The sequence below is a fragment of the Elgaria multicarinata genome, chromosome 6 (assembly GCF_023053635.1).
Source record: "Elgaria multicarinata webbii isolate HBS135686 ecotype San Diego chromosome 6, rElgMul1.1.pri, whole genome shotgun sequence".
NCBI classification, from domain to species: domain Eukaryota; kingdom Metazoa; phylum Chordata; class Lepidosauria; order Squamata; family Anguidae; genus Elgaria; species Elgaria multicarinata.
Window position 1 is genome coordinate 52,851,500 of NC_086176.1, and position 10,915 is coordinate 52,862,414.

Sequence of the window (10,915 nt, forward strand, 5' to 3'; positions counted from 1 at the left end):
AAAATATTACACTTCCCTTGTTAGGGGGGAAAACACACAATAATGGTTGCAAAGCACATGAGAGGCCCTGGATGATGCTGTCATGTTAAAGACCTGCAAAACTATCATGAATGAGCAATCATGAGTGCACAATAAAAGCTTAGCATAGAAAGTCTTGTAATGAAGTAGAAGCCAGGAAAAAATTTTTTTCCTGATATCAGAAGGATGTAAGTGTCAGCAGCTGGCATACGGAGATAAGGCAGGCATTCCACAAACAGGGTGCCACCGCAGAAGAGAAGCCTGGTGTCAGATCCCCAATCCTGTATCTCAGAAGGTAGGGGACACAGAGAAAGGCCTCACTGGATGAACTTAATGTGTGTGCACATGTAAGTGCACACACATATAGGACTGGGTGGTCTTTGAGATAGCCTTTAAAGCTTTATACAGTTTAGGACCAGGGTAACACCAAGAAACACAAATTGAGCTCAGGAATGTAGCCATTTCAATACTGACAACAAGTCTTCCCAGTAACCTAGTCACTCCATTTTGAAGCAACTGACATTTTTGAAAGGTCTTCAGTTTTGTGTTCCAACATGCTGTGAGTTGCCTTGGAAGGGTAACACTGAAAGGCAGCCTAACAGATTGCAGTAGTCAAGGCTGGACTACCTTCACTGGGAGAAAGTGGCATTTGAAAGCACTCTTAGTTAATACAAAAGCTTTCAAAGGTACAAAAATGCAGATTCTTGCATAAATCTTTCTAAAGGTCTCTGATTTTTTAAAATAATAGCGTGAGAAGAGATGGCAGGTAAGATGATCCCTTAATGTGGGGAACTATGAAATGATAAATTATGAGTTACCAAGTATGGCAATGTGACTGACAGAGCAAACCTGTGTGTTTTTACTCAGAAGCAAGTCCCACTGTGGCCCATTGGGCCTACTCCATAGACTGTGTTTAGGATTGCAGCCCAAATTAAAGGCAACCTTGGGGCATGCAGGGGGAGAAATGAAATATTTTGAGTGGCAGATTTAAGATCAAGAAAAGGGTTCCATAGAATATTATATAAACAAACATATGTTCCATCCAAGACACTGCCAAAAAGTGATTCAAGGGAAAGCCACTCAGCACCACTAGGTTTACAGAAGTCCAAGAGTGTTGGCCCAACTTGGAAAGTAGGAAAAGAACATTAGAAAAATGGTTTTGAGTATCGCTTCTTTTCAGTCTCTGATTCCCTCCCCCGCCCCTTCTTCTGAGAATTTACCCACCAGGTGGGTTTTTGCAGCCCTTATATAAATATTTCAACTCTAATAGCTTTAAACATACACTGCTAATCATTCACTTTGGAGTCTGGAGGATCTTAAAACACATTCAAACTTTATTCTCACAATGAAGTTTCAGCTGGGATTTTGTAAGTTTATAGTTCACTTGCGGCAGGCTTTAAGGGTGTGATACCTTCTGACATTGTGTTCCCTAATACTCCAACGGACATTACAAGAAACAGACTGGTCTCTAATATAAATACTGACAATTTCTTGAGAGGCAATGATTTTGAAAAAGCTTTAACAACAAAAATAAAGTGTCTTTATTGCAACGGCCATGGACATCTATTTTAAGTCATTTGAAGTATTTACCTTATTTGGCTAATACTGTTCAGCAAATTCAGACTTTCAGACAGGGAAAAGAGAAAGTCTGCTAGCCTCAATATGTTTTCTCCAGGAAAGAGTTGAGGCCAGAAACTTCTGTTCTTCTGAAGGGTGCTCCCTGCCTTTCAACTGCTAAACAAGAGGTAAAAGAAGGTTCTAGGCAGCAGGAGGTGAGAAGCAGTAATAGCAATTGGACAGGAGAAATCAGTTCAGCCTTTCATCCCACTGCCCTCTAAGGCCTTCTCACTCTGGATTCACACAACATGATAACCCACTCTCACTCTGACAGAGCTAGCGGCTGCCCATAGTGTTAAAAAGACAATTTCAAAGTGACTCAAGGACAGCAACCTAGATAAGATTAGTCCCACTGCACCTATGAAGTCACTACAGGTTTAAACAATTTCCAGTGCAATCCTATGCACATTCTCTTGGGAGGAAGTCCCATTGGAACGAATAGGATTTTCTTTGGAAATAATGTTAGTAAGATTGGTCTATTACCTATTGGATTATTCTAGAGTTTTCAGTGGAACTAAGGTGATTTTGAGGAGTGTAGCTCTCCTCTTTCTGTACATCATCATATTCCGTACACCTGGATCATTTAATGCAAACAGTCCCCATATCCCCTTATTCCATAATCCCTACTTTGCCCAACAGCAAGAATTGAAAAAGGGTGAAAAAATCCATCCTTTTAACTCTCCTATGAATACAATACTGTTGAGAACTGCTAATTAAGCCACCCAAAGGCCAGCATTCCACACTCTGTAAAAGGAGAGGACATACATGTACGGCATGGCTAGATGACTGTTTATCCTGAGGATTGCCCCAGGAGCATCCCTGTGCATCCACATGACACACAGGGGATCCCAGGGGCAGGGAGGGATGATCCCCCCCTTGCCCCAGGATAATGGGCACCACTTTTGTCCCAGTTTTTCCTGCAGTCTCGGGATGATCTCACGACCACGGAACATGTGGGCACCCATTCCAGTTTTGTCCCAGCTCCTCGTGAGTAACTGTGAGAAGCCGGGCACAGAGCTCCTGACTCCGTGCCCATCGAGAGTGGGGTGGGGGGAGCGGGAAGTTTGTTTGTTTTTTAAACTCACTGTTCACGCTGGAATGCTCATCTTGAATAAAATAATAATAATTAAATGGTGGGCGGGAAGTCGCGCACCACATGTAGACTGGGGTGAGGATCTCGCAATCACCATATGGCGAGATCCTCCCTCCTGCAGGCCCTGGTCTTGCCATGGCCATAAGCTTTGCTTCCCCTTTTCAGACTTCTGGTGGAAAAGAGTAACTTCTTCATTTTCCTTGGCAAAATAATTTACTTATTTTTGCATCTGGAGTCATGCCTTTTACCATGTGGAAGAAGATACATGCCTAAAAGCACTTACCCTTTCCTCTCCTACCCTCTTCCCCCTGTAATGTACAAAATCACCCTGTTATCTTCAGTATGTTACTTTAGTCCAATACTGATTTAGTGATACTATAACGCCTGTCCAAACTGAACAGCTTCATTGGGCATGTGAAGCACAAAACATCCTTCTTCTGTCTTAATGCAATCATGATCATCCTTCATATTACACAATAGGCTCCATCAGACAAGCGTTTTATTACACGCTTGTTACTGGGCACTTATGAATTTTTTGCAGGTCCCTCACATTACGTTGTCTGCCTCCCGCGCACCTTCCACCCCTTCTGGCCTTCCTTGCGTGACAAAAACTCTCTCAAGAAAGTCCAATATAATTTTAAACCTGGAAGTTGCTGCTCTCTCCTGCTGTGTGCAGGAGAAGCAGCGAGATTAGAACAGCCTACTGAATGGGGCTTGTGCTCGTTGTTTACTTCCTGTTTTGAAACAGGAAGTAAACGAGCAACGAAAACAGGATTAGAGAAGTGGCGGCAGGGAGCGTGTTTTCCCACATGTGATGGAGCTCAATATACAGGAGCATGTTAAATGCAATTCCTGCTCAAAAGAATGAACACTATGTAAGAGTTTCCATTCATTTGAGAAGAACAAGACATTTCCAGTGCATTAGACCAGTCTTCCCCATCCTGATGCCCTCCAAATGTTTTGGACTTCAACTCCCAGCATTCCTGATCAGTGTCCATGCTGGCAAGGGCTAATGAGAATTGAAGTCCAAAACAACTGGAGGACACCAGGTTGGGAAAGGCTGGATTAGACCCTCTGCATCCATACAGACAGCAACAAAAATATAGATGTTATCATTTTCAGCACTTATGCAAAGTAAGAGCCATATTTTCTAAGCCAACTCTTCCCACTCAGTTCTCCACTTCATACTCACTTCTGTTTATTCTTTTACTCATGGAAATATGCAACTGCTACTCATCTAGTTTATTTGCATATCACCCCTGTTCATGGCCATAATGTTTATATAGTACTCTCCACTGAGGACAAACACACACAATATCACCAGACATTTTGCTATTGCTACCTGTGGCAGAGTAGGCTAAAGGGACTGGGAACCAATTTAAATTAAGTGCCTCTTAGAGACATATGGACTCCTAAATCAACTCTCTTAGAGACATATGGACTTCTAAATTTAGAGTTACAATTTTTATGCTGAGTGGCATATTGAGATTTAATAAACTGCAAAAAACATCATTACTAATGGCGCAATCCTATGCAAGTTTTGATAGAAAAATGTTCCTAACACGCCCAGCATTCCCCAGACAGCATGACTGGCTGGTGAATGTTGGGAGTTGTAGGACTTTTGCTGTTGTTGAAAGGTGCATAGGAGTGCACCTTAATGCATTAGAGAACAGAAATTATTAAAGCTAACTTCATCTAACTTTGATAGTAGAAGAAGTGGAGGAGTATCATAAAGAGGTCAGAACAGTGGCAAACCAAGCAGCTATTTTGTAAATCATTTTTTTTCTTTCCCGAGAGTAATATTTATATTATACATTCAATCACAGAGGAATTGTCACTACAGTAATCAGGATGTTGCAGGCATTAAACTGTCAGGAAAAGTAGGTGGTAAGAGATGGGGCCATCTATCTTGAATGATGGATTATTCAAGTCAGCCAAGACAAGTCAGCTTCAGACCTAAAACGATCTGCATTCTTGCAAGCCCAATTGCAGTCAACTAGATTTATGAATGTGCAAATTAGCTCAGGACCACAATCTAAAATAGCTAGAAATAGCATTTTAACATTTGGCCAAAAATATTAACCTACTGTAAATTAAGAACTGAATGAATTTACTGTCCAGGCTCCACTGAAGCGGTCTGAATAAAAAGCACAGACTCTACAAACTGATAATAAGAGCAACATTTTAATTGGATTCTAAGGCCATCTGCTACCATGGCTTCCACACCCACATTCTATCTGCACACTAATCATAAGAAAATAAGAAGAGTCCTATCAGATCATTGGTCCATCTATTCCAGCATCCACAGTGGCCAACCAGTTGCTTCTGGGATACCCAAGCAGAACACCATGTTTAATTTTATGAACTTCTATGATGTCCCTATTTCTAAGCTGCCTTGCTTTCTGAACTGAAAAGTTGAAAATGTTGTTTTCCCACAAAGTGGAAGTGCTCCAGTCCCTCGGTCATTTTGGTTGCCCTTTTCTGTACCTTTTTTTTCTAGCGCTACAATATACTTTTTGAGTTGTAGCAACCTGAACTGTACACAATATTCCAACATGTTTGGCCATGCCATAGATTTTCTGAAGTGCTTTATGATACTAGCAATTGTATTTCTGATCTCTTTCCTAATGACACCTCTTCCTCCTCCACAGATATGTAATTTGCTTTTCCCATAGTAACTACATAATGGGTTGATTTCTTCATTGAGCTATCCACCATGACCACCATAGTTAGTTATGGCCAGTTCAGAGCCCATCACTTTATAGGTAAAGTTGGGAGGGATTACCCCTAGATGCATCCCTTTACACTTGCTTACAATGAAACACATTTGCCTCTTATTGCCCATTCACCCAGTTTGAAAAATATTATTTTGGAGCTCTTGCAGTCTTCGTTGGATATTCATCATCCTGAATAATTTGGTGTCATCTGGAAACTTGGCCCACCTCAGTACTCATCCTTACCCTTGGATCATTGGGGGAACCTTCATTTCTGAGCTAGGGCTTCCCAAAGTTTATGTCCTCATAGCTCTTTACAGATCCAGGCCCAGTGTGAGACACCATCATGTACTGGCCAGACTGTTCGTGCAGTCTACCCCCACACACTATTTGCCACTCACGCAACTAGGCTTGGGGTTGCTATAGACTATCCGGGCGAAAGTCCTCCTGACTGTTCTCATCTTTCATGTTCTTTTTCACAAGGAAGTGAGTGGAAATATGTGTCAGCCAGCACACTTCAGAAAATCCTGATTTAATTCCTGCATTAATTATTATTTCTAGAATGCCTACATTAACTAACCACTTACTAGGCCTGCAGTACTTGATCCATTGCAATTAACATTGCCTGAATGTACACATTAAGGTTCTTCTGCATAAATTTACAAGATTACATCATTTTCTTTTCTAAAAACTCTTTAAAATGGGTCTTGTTAATATTAACACCACCTTTGCCATTGGAATCTAGCTCTCTCTTCATGAAGCAAGGAAAGCTTCCTCCTTTTGTCTGGGGGAGGGGGGAGGAATATTTTTGATCTACCACAGCTTTCTGAAAACACACACACACACACCCTGTCTGGAATGATCATTAGACTGCCATATTACCATTGTGCACTACCAGACTCTTTCATAATTTTAATAAGTCCATGCCAACTTCATGGTGATCAAAAGACAGCACACGTCTTTACTAAGCTAATACTATTTTACTCAAACACGGAAAAACACGGCTGCACACTTACTTTGGAATACATTCCACGGAACCCACTTGAATTTACTTCTGAATAAATACTCTAAGATTGTACTGAAAAGGTCTGCACTCTATTCCTGTGATGCAAATCCAAAGAGATGCCATTCATTCCAAATGCCTATTTTTGTATAAAACTCTGTAACTGAGGAAAGAATCCCTTAAAATGTTTTCTTAAAAATATTGCCAGGGAAGGTTTCAGAGAATAAGGCTACCAAAACAGTCTCTTAATCCAGTTTGCAAATGCCACTCATGAAAATCAGAGAATTTTAAACAAATGTAACAATTTTACTCTAAACCTAGCCTATGTTTCTGCCCTGCTCGCTGTAAATAAAAGAAGTTTAGATCAATTAACATTTGTAAAAAAAAAAAAAAGCTCTAAACAAAATTAATCTTGTTTAAAAATAATCTTTCTCCTTTAAAAATAAAAAACGAAACCCCCCCGTTTATTGCCCCCCCCAGCCCCCACTGAGGGAAACCAGTAATCTGCTTTGCAAACATTCCAACATGTGTTCCAGTCTGTGCTTCAGTTTTCCATTTTTTTTTACCTTGAGACAAATGTTTTCCCCCCTCAAAGCTGAAAGTTGTCCAAAAAAACAGGACCACACACAAGCACAGCCCTACCGAGCTGTGCTGATCACGTTCCGCCTGTTCCTGCTGCTGCTAACGGACACACACACACACACACACACAAAATGGCGGAGGGGGTGGGCTGCTTTCCAGACAGACTTTCCTTTCATGCAGTTGAGAGGAAAGAAATAGTCAACTCACACAACCCACCCCTGCCCTGACACCATGATCTCCTTCTCACAGGACACACAGGCAGAGACAGAGGCAGATTGTGGTGGGTGCATTTTGTGGGGTACACAGTGAGGGTCTCTTCTTTATTTTACCACACACTGTAGCCCCCCCTCCCTCCCTCCAACTGCACCTCACAAAACATTACCCTCCAGAATGGATTACCGCTCTCTATGCAGTCGATCTGGCGCCCAGCCAACACTTCTGAAAAAACAACCATTCCCCCTTTCTGGGGGGAAAGGTTTTTTGGGGTGTTTTTTTTAAGGTGCAAACTAAAACACACACGTAATACACTGCAATTTAGGGAGAATAAGCAAGGGGGGGGGGGAATCAAACCTTACCTTCTACCCAGAGCTCCTCCACATTGGTTTCGAGATTGGCTGCTCTTAATCCCACAGCAAAAGCCCCGAATATCAGAAGGCCAACCACCAAAAATTTCCCGCAGTTTTTTTGAATGTAACAGCCCAGTTTAAATAACAGTCTCTGAAACTTTGCTCTTAGCCACAGCGGTGCTTTCCTTCCAGTAGCCTTTCCCTGCAATGAAAGGAAAGGTTTATAAATGAAGGGCCTTGCGGAGCATCGCAGACACAAGGCACGCTGGCCTGTGTTGTGCGTGTGTTGCAAATGAACTGGACTCATACGCATGCACAAAACAGTATGGGTTTTTAAAAAGCATCCCAGTGACGGTAACACGACAGACCAGGGCATCGGATGATCATGGCTGCAAAACTCAGCTGCAGCGCCCAGCCACTGGGCCACTCGCGCCCTGACTCGCAAAGCAAAAACACGGTGTGGTTTTGCTGATGGCTTTCCTTATTCATAAATCAGCTCAGACTGCTGGATTACATCACAGCTGGAGCTCTGTATGAATAAGACAGCCCGTACACGCTCCCTTATCTAAAGCAACCTATCCCCTGCCTCCTCCAGACCAAGTCACCCCTGCCGGTTCCATTGGCCAAAAACTCATTCAAGCCGAAAAAGCGAGGGAACGCTGGGAGAAATAAACAGAGCACGTGAATCTAAAGAGACCTGTCAAGCTATGGTGGGGGTGTGCGGAGATGGGGGGCGGGAGGGAGAAGGCGCTCTCCCCTCCATCACTTGTTCTGGAGGGCTTATTGGGGGAGGGGAGAGGAAGCCAACTTTATCACAAATGGTCCCCAGCCATTGCTTGCGTTCCCGGCCCTTAAGCCCCAACCTTCGTAGGAAATGCATGGCCCACGTGGTCCACCGCGCTGTTAACATCCTAAGCTTATAGTTATGCATTGCCATACGGGTTGGAAACCCGGTGTGATCTGAATTACGAAGCAGAGCAGACATCTGTAAGTTACAATATTTGCGAACAGAAGAGGGTAGCCACATGGGTTTCTTGGTCTCTCTACATCCCCCCAAACTCCACAGCCTAAATAATAACAACAACAACAAGGTCTGCTCACTGAAACAAAACGATCGATGAAGAAAAGCAGTGCTATTCCCTTTGAACATCTCCCTCTGGTTCTCCCTGTCTCCTGCAAAGTTAACTTTGCCAGACTTGTTACTTTCCCCGAGGATCTAGGCGAAGCGGGGAGCCGAGTTGGGGAGCGGGGTGGTGGAGGAGATGTTCACTCTTGACCAGAATGGGGAAGATTTAAGATAGCAATTTGTTTACAACTTTCACTCTCCTCTCTGTCGCTGGAGGTCAGACATGGCATGCGGTGTGATTGCTTTCCTAAGGAAAAGACAGATTCTTACACTGAAACCCGGGAGAATATCAGAGCAAAGTAAGTGTGTGTGTGTGTGTGGCGCGGAGAAAGGCAACGCGTTAGGATTCTTTTTCTTGGTCGAAAATTTTGCAGAGCTTGGACAGAAAAGCAAAGCGGAAGGGAATCAAAGGAGAGAAAGGGGAACGGATAGGAAGTCTCTCTCTAAGCTATCCCGGGTAAGTTTAATTAGGGGATTGCAAAGCGCAAACACACACTCCAGGAAAAGTAGGTACAGGAGGGGAGGAGGAGGAAGACTGGCCTCTCTACCACTAAGAAGACGCGGATATCCACACACCCCCTGCACACATGCATAACTTTCTCCCAGCCTTTTACTGATGGTCCTTCCTTTTTCGCTGCCGCCGCCACCGTTTGGGAGAAGGAGAAAAAAAGAGAGAGATTCGGGCGAGGAAGAAGCGAGATCTCGGTCAAGCACCTTCGCTATCTGCTCCAAGGCGAACCCTGCATCGCAGTAGCTCGGCCGCTGCAGATATTCCAGATCAGGCGGCGCGGCGCGTCTGTTCCCGCCGCCGGTCCTTCTCCGCCTCCTGCTGCCGCTTCTCCCCGGCCGATCTGGCTCTCTACAACAGCCGCCGCCGCCGCCGCCGCCGCCGCCACCATCACCTCCGCCGCCGCCGCCGCTGTTCTCCGGCTCCGAGGCATTAACAGCTGAGGCCATGTTGCCGCCGCAGAGCCGGGGCTGCCGCGGCTGTTGTTCTGGCGACCCAGAGGCTGGGTCCTCTGCGGTTCGCCCCAGCGCGCTGGAGCTGCCGCTTTGGGGGGATCCAGGGGGACCGGGGGCTGGCTGGCTCGACGGAGATTCTCTGCTGCTGCTGCTGACAGACCACTTCTTCATACCGCGTTGGCTGCTCCGGCTGCTGCTGCTGCTGCGGTAGCTGCTCCCGGCGAGTCAGACCCCGAGCCTTCCATTGCAACATTTCGTGATGATCCGGAGGTCTTCGCCGCGGCCGCTTCCCACATCCAGTGTGCGAAAGTGCGAGCGAGGCCAGGGAATCTCAGCGGGCTCGCCTTCCCCCCACCTCTCGGCTTCTCGGGCTGGGATTGTTCTCCAGGCTCTTCACCGTCCGGCCGCTGGAAGAAAACCCAGACTCCCCCCCGGTCGCTTTTTCTCGCCAAAGCAAAGGAAGATTGGAGAGAGCCTTGATCTCAATGCTGCTGCTGCTGCTCCGTCTCGGCGTGCTGCTCTATCATTCTGTCTGAGTGCAGAGCTGTCTCTGAAGCTCGCTCCGGGCTCCCTCTCGCCTCTCGATGCGTGTGTCGCTCACCCTTTCTTCCTCGGCGTGTATGCAGCAGCCAGCAGCAGCTCCCTCGCTTCAATAGATGAGATGAAGAAGGGGGAGAGAAAAAAAGAACTCTCTCCATTTGGATAAAGAGGAGGAGGAGGGGTGAAAGGGAGAGGGGGGGAAGAGAGAGAGAGAGAGAGAAAAGAGAGCTGAAATCCCGCCCCTGGGGCTGTCAGATGGCTTGGGTTTCTGGACTGCGATTGGCTCGAAGAGGGCAGAAATTACTCAGCAAACATGACTATTATTAGCTGCTTAGCAACAGCTCACCAAAGTAGAGAGACCACCCAGGCAGGCAACCCTTGTGTGTGCATCTCCAACTTCGGGGGAGCCTTAAAGAGATCCAGCCTTCTTTCCATGCAATACTTCCATTAAGGAATGCTTCTCTTTTCTCCCCACCCCCTCATTTCTTTTCCCTTCCTTTTCAAGAACGGGTTGTTGTTGGTGTGTGTTTTTAAGAGAAGAGCGTGAAAGAGAGGGAGACGCTGTTTTTTTGCTTCCCCTCGACAAGACATACACAATTTCTTCACGATCGACATGCTAAAATATAGATTATTGTTTTCATTAAGGCGAAAGTTGGAGGGGGGGGGCGAGACAGACGGAACGATTTCCGAAGC

At 45.2% G+C, this 10,915-nt stretch overlaps 1 protein-coding gene across 2 annotated transcripts in view; it reads right to left on the bottom strand.

Annotated features, from left to right (window-relative positions):
* The window catches only part of PTCH1 (patched 1), a 103,584-nt gene extending 94,007 nt beyond the window's left edge, over positions 1-9,577 (bottom strand). The window contains exons 1-2 of one of the 2 annotated variants that reach the window (XM_063129420.1): positions 9,434-9,577; positions 7,603-7,795 (exon numbers count right to left, since the gene is read on the bottom strand). Coding sequence is in view for 1 of the 2 variants with exons in the window: in XM_063129421.1 (XP_062985491.1) it covers positions 7,603-7,795; positions 8,050-8,082 (226 nt within the window). In the remaining variant the exon portion in view is untranslated. Of the gene's footprint in view, positions 1-7,602; positions 7,796-8,049; positions 8,096-9,433 lie in introns of those variants that run through there. The other variant, XM_063129421.1, reaches the window with a different exon arrangement.
* Between the last annotated feature and the right edge of the window lie 1,338 nt (positions 9,578-10,915).